General features: G+C 35.7%; 1 protein-coding gene across 1 annotated transcript in view; it reads right to left on the bottom strand.

Annotated features, from left to right (window-relative positions):
- Window positions 1-7,676: 7,676 nt before the first annotated feature.
- LOC306855532 (putative E3 ubiquitin-protein ligase HERC1) overlaps window positions 7,677-23,674 on the bottom strand; it is a gene marked incomplete at its 5' end in the record, with an annotated part of 83,632 nt that continues 67,634 nt past the window's right edge. The window contains 18 exons of the mRNA XM_079394287.1: window positions 7,677-9,406; window positions 10,355-10,660; window positions 10,796-10,948; window positions 11,032-11,284; window positions 11,488-11,564; window positions 11,635-11,800; window positions 12,630-12,799; window positions 13,075-13,241; window positions 14,360-14,498; window positions 14,595-14,764; window positions 14,959-15,061; window positions 15,604-15,726; window positions 15,822-15,977; window positions 16,061-16,242; window positions 18,788-18,926; window positions 19,032-19,157; window positions 21,502-21,567; window positions 22,399-22,704. Of these exons, the coding sequence (XP_079250413.1) occupies window positions 9,221-9,406; window positions 10,355-10,660; window positions 10,796-10,948; window positions 11,032-11,284; window positions 11,488-11,564; window positions 11,635-11,800; window positions 12,630-12,799; window positions 13,075-13,241; window positions 14,360-14,498; window positions 14,595-14,764; window positions 14,959-15,061; window positions 15,604-15,726; window positions 15,822-15,977; window positions 16,061-16,242; window positions 18,788-18,926; window positions 19,032-19,157; window positions 21,502-21,567; window positions 22,399-22,704 (2,988 nt within the window). The 3' untranslated portion in view covers window positions 7,677-9,220. The remainder of the gene's footprint in view (window positions 9,407-10,354; window positions 10,661-10,795; window positions 10,949-11,031; window positions 11,285-11,487; window positions 11,565-11,634; window positions 11,801-12,629; window positions 12,800-13,074; window positions 13,242-14,359; window positions 14,499-14,594; window positions 14,765-14,958; window positions 15,062-15,603; window positions 15,727-15,821; window positions 15,978-16,060; window positions 16,243-18,787; window positions 18,927-19,031; window positions 19,158-21,501; window positions 21,568-22,398; window positions 22,705-23,674) is intronic.

Below are 23,674 nucleotides of genomic sequence, written 5' to 3' on the forward strand. Positions count from 1 at the left end.
ACTCTAATCTGGCTTTGTTGGTACCATGAAGGTGATCATCAACTTTCTCTGTCAACTCAGGCTTGATCCCGAGTTAATGGAGCGTGTGCACATGAATGTGTGACATCAGCGGCGAACAGCCAATCACAACACAGAGCAAGTGTGATTCACTTCTCGCGAGAGAGCCAGCGAGATTCAAAACGCTTTTGTTAAAGGTTAAGAGATTAAAGAATATGAGGAATTTAAACACATTTCCACTGAAGTACTTGTCCATAAAAGAGGACAAATAAAGGAAATTATCTTGCTCTATCAGTGCAGTCACAAGTGAATCTTGTGAAGTTAGTTTATATGATAAAATATAGTGATAGAGACTCAAACATGTAAGGTCATCCTGTATGAAGACATTTTTAAAGTGTTATCTGTTGATTCTACCACTTACTTACATTATGATCTGTATATATTAATATTCATTTAAAATAAATGCTTTATAATAATTGTTAAACTAAAAATGCTTGTGTGTAATGGAGTAATAATAATATAAATAATATGTAAATTGTAATTATCATTAAAGCCAGACAATTTTGTTGTATTTTTTATTTATTTGTTTATTTAAGGTACTTCATAGTGACCTTTAATTTGTAGGAAGAGAAACTGGAGGAGTTAGTTTTTTTGTGTGTCAGACATGTGTCACTTTGCTCACATCTGATTGGTCCAATTTCAGTTTGAGATCTCTATCCCAGAACATAACCTGCCCCAGAGCAGGTTAGCTGTTCAGTGTAAGTTACTATGGCAATAAACGCATCTAAAAGCCAAGCCACTTTCATGGTACCTAAAACCCAGGATTGGTGCAAACTAAACTGAAACTTACCTGGCTAGCCAGCTAAACCGGCTTCATGGTACAGGCCCCTGAACCCTGTAGAAAATGAGGCTTCTTTGATAATATTTACCAAGGGTGCCAATATTTTTGGCCATGACCGTATAAAATACATTTATTTTAATTAAATAATAAAATAAAATTACGACTTTAAATGTAAGAATAAATGTAAGACAGTCTTACTGTGATGCACATCTTTTTTTTTTTTTCAGCCAGGAAATTTTTTTTTCTTCATTCCATAAAATAATTTTAACATTTTGTAATAATAACAGCAATTTTACAAAATCAATACACTTTAGCCAAATATATATATATATATATATATATACACACACACACAAAAAAAAAATCACCTATTGAATATTTATAGTCATAAACGTTTACTTTGACCAATGTTATTTTATTATCAGTGAGAAACTATTATATTTTTTATTAACATTTTGAATTACTATTTTATTTTTCACTTCTGTTTTTGGCATTCATTATTTTTTACATAATTTATTATTTTTTTTACTTTTTTTATTTTTAAATGAAAATATCCATGCCCTTTGTTGTAATTACATACATAATCAATTAATTAATCTATTTGTTCATAAATACATAAATGATTATCACATTTGTATTTCTCAATCACAGACAGCTATGATGAACTCTATCGAAATATATGGTCACATGACAAATATTAACGTGCAACAGATCTTAAACCGCTCTCCCCTACGCAATACAGTATTTGCATTCATTCACCTTATTTAGGCTACAAAAATTGGTCTTTTTCGTAGGCTACTCTACGTAAAACTCTCTCTCCGATCCTATAGTTTGTATGGATTAAAAATGACTCTGATATGCTGGAGGGAGTTCATTTCTCTCATAGATATATAAATGGGAACTCACCCACTTCTGTTTCCCCATGTGATTTCAAAGTTTCATGCACCTCAGTGTTATACCTGTTTCCTGGCCTCTTTCGGTCAAAGACACAGGGCTGACTGCCGAGTGGGTCACATCACACATTTGATGCAGACACACTAATGAAACATCTTATTTAGAATAGTCTCTTTCTTTCTCATTCTTGGTCTTTCTTTGCATGCTGTTCTTGCTCGGCAGTAATATTTTGGTGTGACATTCTCCAATGCCCTTTCTAAATTTGTGCGCTGTGCCTGTGATAGATGACTCTATAAAAACAGCCACGAGCTGACGACTCCACCGTCCCTGGACCAGCTGCAAGGCTGCTGACTGCGGCGGGAATCTCACACAGGTACATGCATAAAACAGATGCCTAATAAGGTCAGCCAGCAGCACAAACAAACAACAAACAATTCAGCAAACTGTAAGTCACAGTGATAGCGGTACAATTAGGAGTTGTGCAGGACATCAGTTAACCAATTAAATTCACTAAAAGATGCGATAACGACAGAGCTGGACAACAAGGTCAGCTATTTCATCACCCTTAACCGAAACCTTTAGGTTCTCTCCAATCAGTGTTTATCAATGAAACACTATTCTAGTTTTTGTTACTATCTTGAATTATATTTTATTATATATTTTTTATATTGTCACTTTACGTTTTGTTGGAAAAACACTCAAACAGGGTGTTTCCTTGATAAAAAATATTGATAATGACCACGGAAAAAAGCCTAGGAGCCTGTGCGCCGACTATTTTTCCGTTGTTCTTTTATTTCTTCTGTTTTTCATAGTTCAAGTTTTAGTCAATTTGTTGTCTTTTTTTGTCATTTTATTTTTTTTTATGTCATGTTAAAGTAGTTTTTATTATTTTTTATTTATTAGTTAGCTTATTTAGTTTTAAATATTTACTTCAAAGTAAATTAAATGTGTGTGAAATTAATTTTTTATTAAACATTATTGCAATATTCTAATAAGCACTGTAATAATCATTTCAAAACGTATAGATAATTTTTAAATAAACAGATTTAAAATATGTAAATAAACAAAACATATTGAAATAAACTAAAATGTTTATTTTTTCTTTTAATTTTACTACATTTATCGTGCGTGTGTATACACGTGTATATATATATATATATATATATATATATATATATATATATATATATATATATATATATATATATATATATATATATATAATTATTATTACAATATTGTAATTATTACTGAGAGGCTTAAAAAAATCTATTAAAAAATGTAATAACATTTTTATATAAAAATAAATCTCAAAATCTAATTTTACTTTTGTATTTTATTATTATATAATAAAGATTTTTTTTTTTTTTTTTTTTTTTTACTTCAGTTAAGTTTAACCTGATGTATCAAAATATCTCAAACTGGTATAAAATTTGATACAATCTTTATGAACATATATAAAAGTAAAACAAAAGTACTTTAAAATGTAAAAAAAAAAAAGATTCAAAGTATTAATAAAAACATGGCATAAACATCACAAAAAAAATAATCATTTGGTTGTACATCAAATAAATGGTTTCTATTAGATGTTGATGCTTCTCGGTAAAGGCTAGTTCACATTGTGTCCACCAACAAACACTAACTTTCTACGGTTGCTGATGATTGTTGTGATGACAGTGTGAACTAGCATTAACATGCAAATTGCTTCAGATTGTATGCTGTTACTCAAAAGTCTGGCTACCTCCAAATGTGTTGATCTGAATACTGAAGAGCTTCACACTGCATAACAGCGAGTTAAACTCTCAAGTCCATGCCATCAGCAGCAGCCTGAGATGATGATTGCGGCTCTTCAGGATGCTTCTCCAGACCTGCATGAACACAAGCTATCTAATACATCAAAGCAGCTGAGATCAGTGTTTCCCTTCCTCTCTTTGATCCTCTCAGTCATCAGTGGCGAGTTTCACTTCCTCCCATAATTCATTGGAGCAAGTCAAGGATGCTCATTATCACAATCGCTTTCCTCTCGTCTCAGAGGACGGGTGGCATGCACAATTTATCAAAACGATAGCATCTCAGGAGGGGAACGAAACGCCCCTCTTTGTTCTAACGGTGGTCTGTGATTTAAAAACAAGTTTGGGCCCTTCTGCTCGCCAGTTTTAAACCAGTTTGGCCCCTTCTGCTCGTGTTTTCCACCACATTTAGCTGGATTGTACCACTTCAATACTTAGCATAATCTGATTAGTTTTTGTTATGGGATTTATATGAAGATAGATGGAGATAAATGATTTGTTTGTCTGAAAACAGGATTATAATTGAGTAAAGAGACTAAAAATACGCTTGCGCTCAGCTGAATTATCGCAGCATGAGAAGACAGTGCTCAGTGTGATTACGAGAGGTCATCTGATAGACCCTGCTGCTAATTGAATAGAGTACAGTTGGTGGCTTAGTGGTGGGGGGCATTTTATACAATCCCATTTGTCCAAATAACCATGGGAGGATAGAATCGGTAAAACTCTCATATTTATAACTTATGTAGTTATAAGTTTTACATGAGTTGAACACAAAAGAAGATATTTGGAACAATGTTGATAACCAAACAGCGTGCTGGGCTGGCAGCCACTGACGTATGGGGAAAAAATTGCTATGGAAGTCAATGGCTACTAGCAACTGTTTGGTTACCAACATTCTCCAAAATATCTTCTTTTGTGTTCAACAGATGAAAGAAAATCATACAGGTTTAGAACAACATGAAGGTGAGTAAATTATTTTTACTGAAGTTCCATTTTTGGGTGAACTATCCCTTTAATTATCCAGTAAAACCTAAGTTTTGAAAAAAAATCTGAAATACTGTTTTACACTTAAGTTATTTATTTTTTTTTACATATATTTGAACAGACACCAGCAAATGCATCCTAATGGCTGAAACAAACTCTACACACTTTGATTTCGAGTTGATTTTGCACTTGAGTATATTTCAGTTATAATGTCCGCTTTACTTACTTGCATATGAAAGTATAGTCTCTTATCCACCAAGGTGGCATTTATTTGACCAAAAATACACTAAAAACAGTAATATTGTGAAAAATTATTACAATTTAAAAACTATTTATTTTATCACCGATTCACGCATAGTGTTTACAAGAGAGGCAAACAGGAAGGTCTATGCAGAAACCAAATGATAATATGGCTCATGAAGACAAGATGCTGTGCAGTGCCAAGCTGTGGAAACACTGTCTTTGCATTGCCTTCCTTCTGATCCCAACGTTCCATTTTTCATGTTGCAACACAAATGTAACTTTTTATTACGTGGTCACTACTGCTTTGTCTCTTCTTACAGATCGTTTGATATGTATTGAGATATTAATGCATTTCTAAAGGGTTAGTTCACCCAATAATGAAAATTCTGTCGTTACTCACCCTCATGTCGTTCCAAATCCGTAAGACCTTCGTTCATCTTCAGAACACAAATTAAGATATTTTTGATGGAATCTGAGAGCTCTCTGACCCTGCATAGACAGCAATGATATTACCACGATCAATGCACAGAAACATAGCAAGGATATCGGTAAAATAGTCCATGTGACATCAGGGGTTCAACCGCAATTTCACGAAGCTACGAGAATACTTTGTGCGCAAAAAAAAAACAATTTATTCAACAATTCTTCTCCTCGAGTTACCGTCTTCTGCCATTTTGGAGAGTACCCCAGAACGTAATCAATCAGTAACTAGGTTTCCATCCAAAATTGGAATATCACATAAAACATTTGCGAACAAGCACCGCTTCCATCCAACGAGTCAAAGAGAACAAAATCGTCACTTCCTGGTAAACTGGCACTAAATAGCCTATAGAAAACTAGGATAAGCTACTGACAGAGCTGGGTAGTAACTGATTACATGTAATCTGGATTACGTAATCAGATTCCAAAAATTAAGTACTTGTAATTAGAGTAAATTACATTTTAAAGTACTCGTAATCAGACTACAGTTACATTTTTATGGATTACATTACATGATTACATATTATTCACACAATTGCAATAAATTATTCATAAATGATTAATTCTCCCCAATTTCTCTTTTTCATTTTTGCATTTTCCTTTCTAAAATAGCCTAGCTATTATATACATATTATATATGTATATATAGTCCAGTTTTGTGGACATTCACACAGAGACAGCATTCGACCACTGGATAAAAATAATTTCAGGTTTAAGAAGGGTTTCAACATTGCATCAACTACTGATGAACACATTCATTTTTATTTAAATTATTACTCTGTAGGTTTTTTAAACCATGTGTTATTAATTAATTAAAATGCACATATTCACATTATTTCTTAGTTACATGTACTGCAGGCATTCCAAAACTTTTTGTCATCTATACCTTACTCACCGAATATATTTGCTTTAAGGTTTTAAAATAAATTTCAATAATTATGTATCACATTTGCATCTTCACGGTTTCTTTGATGTTGATTAATGATCACATGGCATGCAGGTAAATAAAAATATTTCATATTTTTTAGTAATTGTTTTATTTAAAACAAAGACTATAGAAATACAAAGACTGTTCACTCCTATAGGCCTACTTATGAATGGGAGAAACTGCAATGCGCAATATGTAGGAATAGTCCCACCTTCTAAATGAAAGGGCCAAATTTCCCATAGAAACCTAACTAGACCAGCTAATGCACATGCACAGTATAAGCAGGTTATGATTCCGCATGCGCATTGGCTGATCTAGCCTGAAAAATAAGCTTTTTAAATGCTATTTTAGCATAAGAAACAACATTCATTGGACCATTAATTTCAGATTTTTGTTGCTGATTTGACATATGTAATTTAATAGTGAGTTCAGCAAGCAGTTTTTGAGATTTCAGGATTCCCCCATTCATTAAGATTAAGAAGGCGTTGCAAATATGGCCGTCGAGTGAAGGGACTTTCCTCAAAAGGGAGTTTGTTTAAAAAAAAAAAAAAATGTTTTATGATTTAATTAATTGTCAGCTTTTCATTAAACACACAACCCCCCTGCAGTTCCTTTACAAACCCTAGCTTGGGAAACCTTGATGTAATATAATGTTTCATGCACTTTATATTGTAAATTACAATGAATGGAACAAGTTTTCTTACTCTTTGCATTTTTTTACATCATTATGGTACAAGATAATGCTATTTAAATCAATGTGATTAATGAGTTAAATCAAAAGTAATCTAAAAGTAATCTAAAAGTAATCTGATTATATTACCTAAAATGTGTAATGTAACGGATTACGTTACTGACTACAATTTTTGTCATGTAATCTGGAATCAGTAACGGATTACAATTTGTAAGTAATCTACCCAGCTCTGGCTACTGAATATAATAATTTTCATATATGAAAAATTACTTGTGCCTCAGAGCGAGCAGACGAAACACAATAAATGCTGTCATTGCTTTCGGAGGTGAATGCTGATTTTTGGGAACACAGTCATGTAAGACAATTATACAGAAATACTTTGACAAATTTTCCTCAGGTATTTCAGAATGACCATAACAACATTTCAGATGCTGTGGAATGAGATCAGTCCGCTGCTAGTCAAGTTATCCCATCTCATAGCGCAAAGTCACATGACTTTTTGATGCGCTTGGAGGAATTTATTCGCAAAATGCATTTCCATCTCCCATTATTCGCATTAACCCTTTTTCGCACCCTTTTTACCTCTAGCGATTATTTAGGTAAACTGTTTTGCAAATTAAAGGATTTTTATTCTAAATTTGCCGTTTCCATCACTCGTTTGCGATACTTCAAAATGTGCATTAAAACAGGGTGATGGAAACCCAGCCAATGTTGTTTACGTTCAGTAGACAGCGCACACATGCTGAACGTAAACAACGCTGATTACATTGATTACGTTCTGGGGTACTCTCCAAAATGGCAGAAGACGGCAACTCGCAGAGAAAAATTGCTGAATAAATAATTTTTTTATTATTGTACTTTATATTTACTGCATCACAACCGACTTCCAATCCTTCGGATAACTGACTGGTTTTCCCTTGTCTGGTCTTTGGAAATGTAAAACTCTGATACACTAGAATAGCTGGAACAGAAACACAAAAACATGGCAGAAATAAAAACTTTTCATAATCAGAAAAACATTTAGAATCAAATTAAATGACTTCTCAAGCTGACACGAACATCTGTACACAATTTAATTTACAGTACAGTGCATCTTCCAACTGAGAGGCCATCGCCATGAGATATCATACAGTTTAAGGAAACTTCTTGAATCATTCTTGTTTTATGGCTTAATCTGAAATTTGAGCATCACCAAATACCACCATAGCCTAACGAAGTAATCATTCGTGTTAAAGTTAGTTCTGGATACTTCCATAAAACAATCAGCCAAGAGGTTTATATCAGTAGTGGCTCTGGTTAGGAGAATCTCTAGATAAATTAATCTGAAATCTGTAAATATTATAGTGAATATGATTTTCCTAAAGCGCAATGCATACAGGTCTAAAGTGCAAAACAGCGCAATGAGTCCTCATTAGTCGTCTTTCCAACACATAAAGCTCACTCAGATAAATATTTTAGGAAAAACAAATAATAATAATTTACCAATACTGTAAACCACTGCATACAGAAGGTTGGAGAGTAAAGAGCGACTCTCCTCTATCAAACACACCAGTAAAAACAGTCAAAACATGTTTTACATCCAGCAATGAGGCATACACATAATAACACTGATGACCAATCAGCATAGTGTAACAAACCTGCACTCAGAGCGAGAGTGCAGACGAACACAACAATCACCAAACATCTCCACGCGCTGTTTCACAGTTGCAAAAAAAAAAGAGGTTAATATTCATTAAACCCTATGTAATGTACAGCATCAGTACAGTATTTGGCAAATAAAAGATTGGAGTGCACACGTGCATGGCATTTGCAAGTATACATTCATTAAAGATACAAGCTAGCTTGATACAAATGCCCAAACAACGATTGCTCTGGGACTTGTTTCTCAGACTCACAGTACATTTTTGTTTTTTCCACTGAGTCAGAAGGTATCGTGTACAGTACAGTACAGTACTTTAATAGCCTTTGGCATAAACTGGGACAGGAAGCTAGCTGCCAAGTGCTCACCTACAAACCGACCCCAGTTTCTGTCGCTAATGCCAAGAGAAGAAACCTTGCGACCATTCCAGGTACGGCGCTCGTAACGGTATTGTAATATTTTTTAGTTTTAGGAAGTTTCCTGCAACATTCAGAGACACAAAGATGATACAAAAAGGAATAAATAAAGAATTGAATTGCTTAAATATTCTCCCTTTGACCTTGTGGAAGAACAGGCGTCTGCAGTGCATTCTGGGTACCACAAAGAGTACGTATGCAAGGTTTTGTGACTGAGAACTGTATTGCATGTATGAGGAAGAAGTGCAACCGGAGGCATTTATGAGGGTTATGTTGTGCTTTGTAGTGTTATAGAGTCTGTTTTTGTGAGCGCTGTGTTAGTACTCCGTGTCGGAGCCGTCCGCGGGGTCGGTGTTGCGTGACAGCATGTAGTTGTCCATGTCTATGGAGGGGCAGTTGTGAATGGAATAGCGTAGGCGCTCGGCTAGTATGGCCTGGCTCGTGTAGGGAGGAAGGCGCAGCTGGAAGAAGCACGTCTGGGCCGTAGGAAGGCCGTTCATAGGCTGTTGAGAGAACAAAGTCAGAGCAAAGACCTGGACTTCCTCCCAATCCACATACTGCCGTTAGGCAAGGAAAGTACATAATTAGCTAGCTAGGCTGATTGATCGGATGATATTTGCCAATACTGGCCGATAACTGTGACCATTTCTGTAACTTTTTAACTACAATTGACAAAACTGACAACAATTTAAAAATTTCCATTTTGGGGAGAATTTTAGTAAAATAATTGTTTACTAAATTATAATTTTATATTCAAAAGTTAATCCAATAAAGTATTTTTTTGTCCCTTTTCAGTTTTGAAATCTGACAACCATTTAATATAAATAAACATTAATAATCATATAAATGAGAATACATCATTTACAATTTTTGGATAAATTTCAGTAAAATGATTCCAAATTCTATACCCAAAAAGTAATTTCATTATATATACCTAAACTATTTTTGTTTTCAGTTATGAAATCTACTGACACCCTTTTCATATAAATGAACATTAAGAATGCTATAAATAAAAATACATCATTTAAACATTTTCCAGTTTTGGATGAATTGTAGTACATTCTGTATTCAAAAGGTAATTTCATTATATAATATTAAAAATTATGTAACATTATATAATACAAAAAAATATACATAAAATATCTTGTGTCCCTTTCAATTACAAAATCTACTGACATCCTATTCATATAAATTAACATTAATAAATAAAATATTTAGGGGAATTTTAGTAAAATAATTTTCTGAATTATATTCGAAAGTAAATTTCATTTTTGCAATTTTGTCTACATCTAATTTGTTGTCATTAAATTATTTTTTTTTATAATTGACTATAAAGTAGATATTAAATTATGCAGCTTTAATTAAATTCATTCAATGAAATAATTCATTTTTAATCTATTTTTAATTAGTACATAATAAAGAGGATATTCTATAACTGACAGTAGCCTTACCCGATCAACTTTGATGATTTGAAATTTTTGTGTGATGTCTGCCAGATTGGATGGCAGTCTAGAACGTCCGGACACGAAGCGCAGGAACAGGACTCTCTCCTCATTGGTGAATTCCTCAAGGCTTTGCCACAGCCAGCCAATGAGCTGATGGCTGTCAGTAATGTCACGGTATCGTACCACCTTCTTCAACATTTCCACGGCGACCTCGGGCAAGCCACACACCAGCTGTTCCAGCTGTCGAGCCGTGAGCAGGGAAAGCAACGGGACTGGGATGATTGAGGACATGCCCTCCCTCACTGATGCCACCTATATATACACAAAAACTGCGTTACCATTATGTATTGTCAGCATGCAAGATCTGCCGATATGAACTATTCCTTTAAGTGAAAAGTATAGGTAACATCATTCTTATTCTAAAGTGTCTGGAGGAGAGGCAGATACCTGTCTGTCCATCTCGTGAAGTCTGTAGTGCAAGGCTCTCTCCACATAATCGTTCTTGTTGGAGAATGTCAGAGGGACGTTATGCCCTCCAGGAATCACCGGAACCAATGTGCCATCAGCGCTGTGAGCCACAAACGAGTCCAGAGGGATCATCTACAAATCCAGAATAAAAGACAGTGAGAAAGTCATGTCTGAATGGATGATCTCTGCTGGTCTCTCGGGTCAGTGTGCCTCACCACTGTGAAGTTCTCTTCATTGATCACGCTGTTGTCCAGGTGTAAGATGCCCTGAAGTGAGCGGTACGTGAGCAGGTCCACCTCCTCCAGGTCGGCGGCTCCCAGAGGAATACAGCACATCTGTTTCCATACCCACGGTGCCAGGTGCAGATCCAAGGGCTTTTTGGTTCGAATGGCCACTGCCATTAGGATCCCCAAGAAGCGAAACTGCACCAAGTGATCATCCAAGACTGCTGCTGGGTTCAGCAAGAACCTGTCCAGACAATGGAGGTTAGTAGAAAAACAGTCTATTTATAGCCAATAGAGTGCTGCAGGGATGACATATTTTTGTAGACCATAACCAAGAACTACTGGGTTTTGTTGAGGAAACGAGGGTGAAGCTACCTTCTGGTTTAGCCTACAAAAATACATCAGCGCTACATATTCTGATTATACATTTCATCATCTACAACGTACCTGTCCGTGTTGCTACCAACATCTGCAGAGCTGTTGGGAGTGTGAATGAGAAGCTCGACCACACCTGACTGTAATTCCTGGGAAAAGAGAATTCGGTTTCGGATGCCTGAATGCGAAGGTGATAAGAGTTTAAGAATATGGACTTACCTGGCACATTTCAGTGATGGTGTCGTCAAACACGCCGCCGGCGTCATCCGCCCCTTCTCCGACCAGCTTCACCTTCCATGCTCTGGAGGGCAGACGCAGCTCAGTAGGGTTCAGGTTCACCACCTGTTTGGCGATCTGCACGAAAATGGGCTTGCTAGAGCGCCCTCTGTGGATTGGAGGACAAGGTTAGGTACTTCAAGTAAAGAGTTTAAATCTTGGCAAAAAAAGGAAAAATATATGTAGCTCAAACAGAGTTAACAAACACGGTTTATCAACTATCCACCTATACAGTACATTTCCTACACTTCTTGTGTTCCTGTAATCCAGTGGTTCTCAAATTTTTGACTTCAAGGCCTAATTGTACATAGCAATATTCAAATGCCCTTTGGATTTTTACGTTTTTCATGATTAACTGGATGAGAATTAAGGATAAGTTTTTTTACTATTATTTTTTAAATTCTTTAATTTATACACAATAACTAGAAAAATAAATATTCACAAAAATAGCCATGGAGTTATACTCTTTTTTTTTCTCTTTTTATTTACACAGCAAATCACACTTTACAAAACAAAAAACAGTTACTGTGAATTAGTGTAAGAAATATCTTGATGTTTTTGTTGTATTTTGGCTTATTTTAATGCTTAATTTTTCTTATTTTAAAACATTATTAAATATATATTTTTTCCTGCACAAGTACATAACATGGAGCTCCGGTTCAGAAAATAATAATTAATAATAGTGTCTATATAATAATAATAATTAATATTGATAATTATTACTATTGTAATATTCCACTGTAAAGTAATAATTACAAAAATAAATAAAAAAACACTCTGAAACGCTGAAAACACCACCTCATGAGCTGCTTGCATGTAAAAGAACACAGTGCTGCGTTTCGCTCTGAATCACGCAGCACATTTTGACAGTACCCCTAATCCATTTTGTGATTTCGGTGAATTTGATTAATTGTGCAGCCCTGGTTAAAAGCTCATACCTGGTGGAGATCCGTTTGACTGTAATCTGGGGGCCGTAAGTCTTTCCCTGGGTCATGGTTCTGCCGATAGTGCGAACGAGAGGAAGTGTGTTGACTTTCGGGGACAGGAGGCCTCTGAGTTGGCCCTGTACGATGGCAGAGGTACCTGAGCTGTAACGGGAAGTATTTACCTGGAAACCAGCCAGACAGTGACACGGTCAGACAAAACTTCTGCTCGGATATCGACCGACACAGACCTATTAGTCTGGAGGTAAAAACAAGAACCGTAACAAGGAACACTTTCACACTGGACACAAATTCAGCTGAGCTTAGAAAATGATGAAAGGTTCTTGGCAGGGAGTCAGAGTACAGTTTTTCCCAGTGAAACATCAGCAGCAAATGCTGTAATTCACGTGAATGTGTGTGTGTTTGTGAGTGTGTGCCTGTTTTATTATTGATTGTGTACCTGACTGTGGGGGTCGAGGTTCAGAAGCCTCCAGGATTTGTACATAAGATCAGAGAAGTGGTACAGCACTCTGAGACGGGTGTTTAGCTCTTCAGGACTGCAGTCTTTGAGGGCGTTATACTGCGGAGGCACGGACTGAGGCAGACCCAGCTGTATCCCTGAACAACCTGCAAAATACGCAGTCAGAGTTGTTGACATGAAATGCAAAAACAATTTCACATCCAACACAATTCTCACATCCAACCGCTGAGGAACTGATCCTAGAACAGACGTTCACTGATGAGGTCAGAGTCTGTGGAGATGCGAACATTTTTATTATTTTTTTGCTGAGATATGGATTCAGCAGAAACATTTTGCATATCTGAATTACAGGTTTTTTTTAGCTTTTGACCAATACATTTTCAGGGTTTTCTATGAGTCTGCCCGTTGTTTGTTGCTACTGGATAAGAAGTTTTAAAAATCATATTTGTAGAGACTGTACTAAAAAGCAACGTCTAGTCAATTACATATTTCAGAGACAAGAATAACTAGAAAATATACTATATAATTCAAAAGTCTGGGTCGGTAAGAATTTTTATATTTTTGACAGAAGGCCAAGGTTTAATTTATTTGATCAAATATAAATAAATATATTTAATAAAATAGTAATACTGTCAAATATTATTACAACTTAAAATAGCGGTTTTCATTTTAAATATATTTAAAAATGTAATTTATTCCTGAGATGCAAAGCTGAATTTTCAGCATCATTACTCAAGTCTTTAGAAATTAATATAATATGCTGATTGCTGCTCAAGAAACAATTTCTTATTCTTATTAATGTTGAAATCAGCTGTGCTGCTTATATTGTGTAAACCTTGTTTCAGCATTTTTAGGATATAAAGTTCAAACAACAACTTTATTTGAAATAGAAACCTTTTGAAACATTATAAATGTTTTACTGACATTTGGTCAATTTAATGCATGCATTCTTACTGAATAAAAGCATTAATTTCTTAAGAAAAAAATAAAAAATGAAATATTTACTATGCAAATTCATTGACATTTTTAGGATTTTGTTGAATTCTTTCTTTTAAAAAAAAACAAAAACATTTTTAACATTTAAAAAATTTAATCTTTAATTTTTGTAATTTTGTTTCATAGTACCAATAAGAACGAACTTATTATTGAACAGTGCTAGTTGCATGGTGCATATAAGTAAACATTATTAGCTGTTACCCATGTAGATGATTTAAAATGGTTTACTTATGAAGTTCCAAGGCAGCTCACTGGGATTTGTTTGTACCTGAAGCTCTGGTTGACAGAGCCGGTGTGGTCCAGGCCGAAGTATGACAGCGTCCAGCCGAGATCTGCCTGATGTTCTTGCCCCGTAGAGCAGTAACCAGAGTGGGCTCTTTGACAGGATTGGAATGGCCCAGACCCAGCTGCAATACAAACAAAGAGGATGTAAGCTCCACTAAATATTCACAAATTCACAAATATCCACAGAAATCATCATTAAACATCATTGCTGACTGTACCTGGGCCTCACAGTTGCAGCCCCATGCATACACGTCTCCAGTGTTGGATAAAGCAAGGATGTGCTCGCAGCCCACAGCGATGTCCTCAATGAAGACGCCCTCCAGAGCGGGAATGATCTGCGGCCGGTTGTGATTCTTCAGCATGGAGTCTGGCAGACCTATCAGACGCTCTGTGAAAACATACACGCATATAAGGGCTTTCTCAACAACACAAAGGTCATTTGAAAAACACAGCTTTACGATCAAAATATTATTTTGAGAGAAAAACTGGTTCAGACTAGAATAACAATAGAGTAAATGTAGATGATTCCACATTTTCACACAAACACATTTGGATAATGATGATGATTTCTGGAGGGTCTACCTTGGCCGAATGTGTAGACGTGTCCATCTTTGGCCAGAACCACTGAGAAATGTGTTCCACATCCAACCTTTTTAATGCCTTTATTGCAAAGAGCCTCCAATTTCTAACAACGAATAGAAACACAGGAAACATACACTGATTTTCAGAAGTTTGGGGTCAGTAAGACTTTTTTTTTTTTTAAAGAAATTACTTTTATTCAGCAAGGATGCATTAAACTGATCAAAAGTGACCATAAAGACATTTATAATGTTACAAAGCATTCAAATAAATGTTGTTCTTTTGAACTTAATTCATCAAAGAAAGTTTTGTTCAATAATAAGAATGTTTCTTGTGCACCAAATCAGCATGATTTCTGAAGGATCATGTGACACTGAAGACTGGAGTAATGATGCTGAAAATTCAGCTTTGTATCACAGACATTAATTATATTTTTTATATTATTTTATTATTAATTATATCTTAAAATAGAAAACAGTTATTTTAAATTGTAATAATATTTCACATAATTACTGTTTTTACTGTATTTTTGGACAAATAATTGCAGCCTTGGTGACCACAATATTCATCTTTCTAAAATATGAACAGATCTTACCAAATTCAAACTTTTTGAACGAAAATGTACCTGATCAATCAGTAAGACTGTACCTGTGGGTAGCATTTCACTGTACATGGTCCAATACCCAGTTTACCATAATCACCATCTCCGAAAGCCCACACGGTCAGGCCGTCTGACGACAGGACCAAAGTATGATTGATACCACATGACACCTAAACACAACAGAAAAGGTCATCTTCACTCATCACGCGCTGGTTAAAGGTCATATACGCACATTAGAATGAAAGTCCAAACAAAGAAGAAGCACCTGTCCAATGTGGAACCCATCCAGTGCTGTCACTCTCTCCGGGACCATCTTGTTCGAAGTTGACCTTTGACCCAAGCGTCCAGAATCTCCACTGCCAAAGGTGAAGAGTTTTCCATCCACTGTGATGACGGCTGAGTGTTTAAACCCACATGCCAGCTGAAAGAGGGAAATGACAAAATCAAACAAAATCTGATCATGTGATGGTTTTGGCGATTAGCTCAGACAGTAATTTTCTTTACCTGCACCACTTCCTCTCCCTGCAGACCTTCGATCTGTTTGGGTCGTCTTTGCCTTTCACTGTTCCCATGGCCAAGTTTCCCATAATCCCCATCACCCCAGCTGAACACCTCTCCGGTCTCAGTGAGAGCCAATGAGTGGCCATCAGACCCGTATGATGTCACCAGCTGAGTCACTACATAACCTATTAGAAAAGAGTTGGGATAATAGAGTTAAAGTTTAGAGAATTATATATTATATCATGCATTTTTATAGTGAGTTATTTTAGAAAATAATAATAATAATAAAATTCTCAATATATAAAAAAAAAATATATATATATATAGTCATGGCCAAAAATATCGGCACCCTTTCAAATTTTGCAATTCAAAAAAATGCAACCCTTCTCTCAGAAAATTGTTGCAGTTGCAGATGTTTTGGTATTCATGTGCTTATTGTTTTTGTTTGCACTGCAACAACACAAAAAAACTGAGAAAAAAGTCAAACTTGATAAAATTTCACAGAACTCAAAAATGGACTGGACAAAATGATTGGCATCTTGTCAAAATTGTAAGAAATAATTGCTTTTCAAGCATGTGATGCTCCTGTAATTTGTATTTAGACACACCTGTGGCAAGTAACAGGTGTGGGCAATACAGTAATCACACTTGCAACCAGTTAAAATGGAGAAAAGTTCACTCAACCTTTGTGTAGTGTGTTACACTGAGCATGGAGAAAAGAAAGAAGTGTAAAGAGTTGTCTGTGGATTTGAGAGAATTTTTTTTGGAAAAACATGGACAATGTCAAGGCTACAAGTCCATCTCCAGAGAGCTTAATGTTCCTGTGTCCACTGTGCACAATATCATCAAGAGGTTTACAGCCCATGGCACTGTAGCTAACCTCCCTGGACGTGGACGGAAGAGCAAAATTAAATGAAAAATTACAACAAAGGATTGTTCGAATGGTGGATAAAGAACCCTGGTTAATTTCCAAACAAATTCAAGCTGATCTGCAGACACAGGGTACGACAGTGTCAGCTCGCACTATCCGTCGCCATCTGAATGAAAAGGACGCTATGGTAGGAGACCCAGGAGGACACCACTGCTGACAAAGGCATAAAAAAGCAAGACTGGAGTTTGCTAAAACTTATGTGACAAAACCACAGTCCTTCTGGGAGAGCGTACTGTAGAGGTAACTTAAAAGTAGAGGTTTTTGGTAAAGAACATCATGGCACTGTTTACAGAAAAAGAAATGAGAAAGAAAGAAAAGAACACAGTCCCTACAGTCAAACATGGTGGAGGTTCAAAGATGTTTTGGGGTTGCTTTGCTGCTTCTGGCACTGGATGCCTTGACTGTGTGAACGGTATCATGAAATCTGATGATTACCAAAGAATTTTGGGGCGCAACGTAGTGGTCAGTGTCAGAAAGCTGCATCTCCACTAGAGGTCATGGGTCTTCCAGCAGGACAATGACCCGAAACACACTTCAAAAAGCACTCAGAAAAGGTTACAAACAAAGCGCTGGAGAGTTCTGAAATGGCCAGCAATGAGTCCAGATCTGAATCCCTAGAACACCTGTGGAGAGATCTCAAAACAGCAGTTGGGAGAAGGCATCCTTCAAATCTGAATGACCTGGAGCAGTTTGCAAAAAGAAGAGTGGTCCAAAATTCCAGTAGAGAGGTGTAAGAAACTCATTCATGGTTACAGGAAGCGATTGATTTCAGTTATTTTTTCCAAAGGGGGTGCTACCAAATATTAAGTTAAGGGTGCCAATAATTTTGTCCAGTGCATTTTTTGGTTCTGTGTGGAATTGTATCAGATTTGACTTTTCTTCTGTTTTTTTGTGTTGTTCCGACGCAAAAAAATTAAATAAACGTGAGTACCAAAACATTTGCAACTGCAACAATTTTCTGAGAGAAGGGTTGTATTTTCTGACAGAATTGCAAGGGTGCCATATTTTTGGCCATGACTGTATATATAATCTTATTCCCAGCACAAGTTCAAAATATCGTAATGTATTGAATAATAATAATAATAATACTTTTGTAGGTCATTATTATTATTATTACCTAAAGTACTATTAGTTATATATTTATAGTTACAATATTATTAGAAAAATAGATTAAGAGGTTGTTATTATTAAATAATAATATATATTATTAAAATAATAATAATAATCTTATTAATCTTAATCTGATTCCCAATATATAACAAATAACAATATAATCTTATTCTCAGCACAAGTTCAATACAATGTGTTAAAATTCAGAGGATAATAATAATGATAATGATAATAATAATAATAATTATTCATATTATTATATTTGTATAGGTTATTATTATTACATAGGTACAATAGAAGTTATTTAAAAAATTGATTAAGGGATTGCTATTATTAAATAATAATAATAATATAATTATTGTTCTTGTAATTATTATTAATGTTGTTTGTTATTATTCAATTGCTTAATCACGTTATTTTTTGTTACTGTTATTATTTTATTAATAAAATAAATATAAAATTAAACAAAACAAAACAGTTATATATTTTTTCTAACAACTCTAAAATGAGATGAAACTTTCATGTATTCATTAAATAAAAGTTATAGAAGATTCAGTAAGAGTTAATTTTTTTTCATATAATTTTTTTCTAATTTCTTTTTCCCCCAAATTCAATGTGTAAATGACATCTGTGTACTACACATATTACTGGCACTGGCCTTAAAATTAGTTTGCTGTAGTTTGCATTACCTTGTAAAGCTGAGATGATAGTTGGGGTGTAGAGGTCATCTGAGTTACCCTGTCCGAGTCGTCCGTAACTGCCCTCCCCTACAGCCAGAACCGTACCATTAGCCTGAACCAGGAACGTGCAGTTCTGACCGCACACAACCTGAGAGAAACACACAGCACAGATAAATGGAGAGAGCAACTCTTTATAAATGAAAATGCTAACTTTTTGTGGTAGCTTTGCATGTGTTTGGTATTGATAATCTACCTGTTGAGTCTGAGAGAGAGAGGGAGCGAGTGTTGGCACAGACGCGCTGGTTCCAGCATCCGCCAGCTGCCCGTGACGTCCGTTACCCCACAAATACACCTCGCTTTTACCACCCTGCTGCCAGTCCTGTCAAAACCACAAACATGACTTTAATTAATTAAAAAAGATATTTAAAGCACTGTTAAATACAATAATATTTCCTTTATACACATTACAAAAACAATCGCAAGCCAATTTAGCAAGCTGTAAAGGTACAAACCCGATTCCAAAAAAGTTGGGACACTGTACAAATTGTGAATAAAAACAGAATGCAATGATGTGGAAGTTTCAAATTTCAATATTTTATTCAGAACACAACATAGATGACATATCAAATGTTTAAACTGAGAAAATGTATAATTTTAAGGGAAAAATAAGTTTATTTTAAATTTCATGGCATCAACACATCTCAAAAAAGTTGGGACAAGGCCATGTTTACCATTGTGTGGCATCCCCTCTTCTTTTTATAACAGTCTGCAAACGTCTGGGGACTGAGGAGACAAGTTGCTCAAGTTTAGGAATAGGAATGTTGTCCCATTCTTGTCTAATCCAGGCTTCTAGTGGCTTAACCGACTTAGGTCTTCTTTGTCACATCTTCCTCTTTATGATGCGCCAAATGTTTTCTATGGGTGAAAGATCTGGACTGCAGGCTGGTCATTTCAGTACCCGGATCCTCCTCCTACGCAGCCATGATGTTGTAATTGATGCAGTATGTTCAATTACTGGGGAAGTCATGGCCTAATGGTTAGAGAGTCGGACTCGAAATCGAAAGGTTGAGGGTTCGAGTCCCCGGCCGGCAGGGATTGTAGGTGGGGGGAGTGAATGTCCAGCGCTCTCTCCACCCTCAATACCACGACTGAGGTGCCCTTGAGCAAGGCACCGAACCCCCAACTGCTCCCCGGGCGCTACAGCATGGCTGCCCACTGCTCCGGGTGTGTGTTCACGGTGTGTGTGTGTGTGTGTGCATTTGTTCACTACTCACTGCTGTGTGTGTGCACTTGGATGGGTTAAACGCAGAGCACCAATTTCGAGTATGGGTCACCATACTTGACAATACGTCACGACTTTACTTTTTACTTATGTGGTCTGGCATTGTCATGTTGGAAAATGCAAGGTCTTCCCTGAAAGAGACAACGTCTGGATGGGAGCATATGTTGTTCTAGAACTTGGATATACCTTTCAGCATTGATGGTGCCTTTCCAGATGTGTAAGCTGCCCATGCCACACGCACTCATGCAACCCCATACCATCAGAGATGCAGGCTTCTGAACTGAGCGCTGATAACAACTTGGGTTGTCCTTGTCCTCTTTAGTCCGGATGACATGGCGTCCCAATTTTCCAAAAAGAACTTCAAATTTTGATTCGTCTGACCACAGAACAGTTTTCCACTTTGCCACACTGCATTTTAAATAAGCTTTGGCCAGAGAAAACGCCTGCGCTTCTGGATCATGTTTAGATATGGCTTCTTTTTTGACCTATAGAGTTTTAGCCGGCAACGGTGAATTGTGTTCACCGACAATGTTTTCTGGAAGTATTCCTGAGCCCATGTTGTGATTTCCATTACAGTAGCATTCCTGTATGTGATGCAGTGCCGTCTAAGATCACGGGCATCCAGTATGGTTTTCCAGCCTTGACCCTTACGCACAGAGATTGTTCCAGATTCTCTGAATCTTTGGATTATATTATGCACTGTAGATGATGATAACTTCAAACTCTTTGCAATTTTTCTCTGATATTGCTCCACTATTTTTCGCCGCAGCATTGGGGGAATTGGTGATCCTCTTGCCATCTTGACTTCTGAGAGACACTGCCACTCTGAGAGGCTCTTTTTATACCCAATCATGTTGCCAATTGACCTAATAAGTTACAAATTGGTCCTCCAGCTGTTCCTTATATGTACATTTAACTTATTGCTACCTGTCCCAACTTTTTTGGAATGTGTAGCTCTCATGAAATCCAAAATGAGCCAATATTTGGCATGACATTTCAAAATGTCTCACTTTCAACATTTGATATGTTATCTATATTCTATTGTGAATAAAATATAAGTTTATGAGATTTGTAAATTATTGCATTCCTTTTTTATTCGTAATTTGTACAGTGTCCAAACTTTTTTGGAATCGGGTTTGTAAAATAGGCACAGACATATGCTTTAAATAACGAGGAAAGGAGTTTTATGTTCAGTAGAGACAGGTTTTGTGTGGCACTGGCTGGTAGGGTTTGTGTGGGGTAATTTATAAAAGCTGAATGAATAAAAACACGCGAAGAGTGATAAAAATGAAAAGAAAGAACAGCCTGAAAGAACAATGCTGAACACAGGGACTATACTGACAGAGACGAATGAGGGAGATGAAGAAAGATCCGGATGTCTTAACACATACTTCCACATATCTGCTAAACCTCACACACGTTCAGGAACACACAGACTTACTTCAGGTCTGCTGGTCGCCCACGACATGAGCTGTTCATCCATCATGAAGGTCCATTTACTGTTGTCCTGGAAGGAGAACAAAAGACCCTTTGCATAAATCAAAATAACATTGAAGGGGCATATTGTGGAAAACAGGATTTTCTATGCTCAGCTAAAATAAGGAATTTTGGTATCATTGAGATACTATTATATTTATTAATATTTTGAATCAGTTTTTATTTTTATATTTTCTGTTTTCATTTTCATTTTAGTTAAATGTTTAGTAATTTTGTTGTGTTGTATAATATTTTAGTAATCTTTATGTATTTTCTTATTTTAGTTCTAGTTATTTTAGTATATCAAATTAAACTAAATTGAATAAAGCTGCTTTAGCAACTAGCTGAAATAATTGTTTTTAAATGTATATTTAATTTATTTCAGTTAACATTTTATTTCAAGTAAGTTGTTTTAATTCTAGTTTCAGTTTTACTTTACTGTACTTTATTTGGAATTAAGTGTTGTATTATTATTATTCATTACAGGGTAATTACATGAAAGTTGGAAAAATATAAAGAGTCTGAAGGAAAAAAATTACAAAATAAAAATACAAAAAAAATATTATTTCTACGCTTTACTGGACTTTACCATACTGATTGCACTAGTATTGTAATTATTTAATTGAGTCTGTCATTTTTTATTCATGCATTTATTACTTGCTTAAAAGTAAAGCAGCAAAAACAGCTAATTTAATATTCCAAGTGTCAAAGCAACAGTCAAAAAAGGTCATGAATAAATGTTTTTGGTGCGAAAAATCTTCACTAACATTATATACAGATTTTGAGAAAAAAATAAATAAAAGTAGTGTACAAATATCGTTCCTTCAAGTATTTCACAAGGATTAACTTCTTTGCATCTTACCAATGGTTTGGTCAACTCCGTGGATCCAGAATGATGGAATTCGGCTGCAATGAAGGATTCTGGGAAGGCGGTGCCACGAGCAAACGCCTCTGCGCTCTTCACTGTGGTTGAGTAAGTGAAAAGCCAGTTCCACTCTGAGGGGCAGAAGGATCCAGGGGCCCCGTCCTGATCTGGCCCCATCCCACTGTGGTGAGGTGGTCTGGGCTGACGGCACAGTAACTGATCCAAGAAGAGACCCATGGCCAGAGCAGCCAGACTCTGAAGAAAGGCACTGTGGGTCAACTGATCGCCCGCCATCACATGACTCTGAGGAGCAAGACACACATAAAAGGATATGATGTTATATGATATCTATAATGCACTGAGACTACCTTTTCATAGAAATGATTAGGGAATAATTAAGGTTTATGTTGTTTAAAGAAGCACACAAAGACTGCATTTATTTGATCAAAAGTAAAAACAATAATACTGTCAATTATTATGTCTATTTTAATATATTCTAAAATATAATTTGATGAAGTAAAACTAGGAGGTGCTGAAGTGATGTTGACCCAGAGAGCTGCAGTTCATTTATCAGAGCAGATGCTGCAGTGAACTGACAGACTCTGGTCTCTCCTCAGCAGACTGCAGGAGAATGGACAATAATGAGCTGTTAATAGAGACTTAAGTAAAACTCTGCGGCAAAACTGGGCAAAGAGTCAATATGCCTGCAGAACAAACTGAGCCTCAGCAGAAACTCAGACTGGATCAGAACTGAGGCAAATATGTACAGTATGTGTCAGTTGTTCTAATGTATTGAATACAGTTATGTCATTTCTATAGCATTCGAGAAGACTTCAAGAACTCATTTCAACACAAAGCACACTTATACAATTTTTTCTGTTTTATAAGCACATTTTTGGACCAAAATCTACCCATAAAGGTACTCCAAATTAATTTAAAAAGGACAAAACAAAACGTAGTCCAGTTATAATTATATCAGCATCAAATGTTATATTCACGGCAAACTCAAGAATAATAACATTTAAAATTATAATAACCACATCAATAATTTAACATCTTTACAAACAAACAAAACAAAAAATAAATACAAAATAACAACAGTAACATTTATATAAAATCTTTCATCTATTATCTTCTACTTTGTTTAAATTTTGTACGTGACTATTTTGAAAATATCAGCAATTTTTCAATTAATTTGAATTTAATTTTATTGGCTGATACCAATTTGAAAAATAATAAATAGAAAATAAGAGAGTCAAGTGCGGATATAATT

The sequence above is a fragment of the Barbus barbus genome (assembly GCF_936440315.1).
Source record: "Barbus barbus genome assembly, chromosome: 36".
Classification (NCBI taxonomy): Eukaryota; Metazoa; Chordata; class Actinopteri; order Cypriniformes; family Cyprinidae; genus Barbus; species Barbus barbus.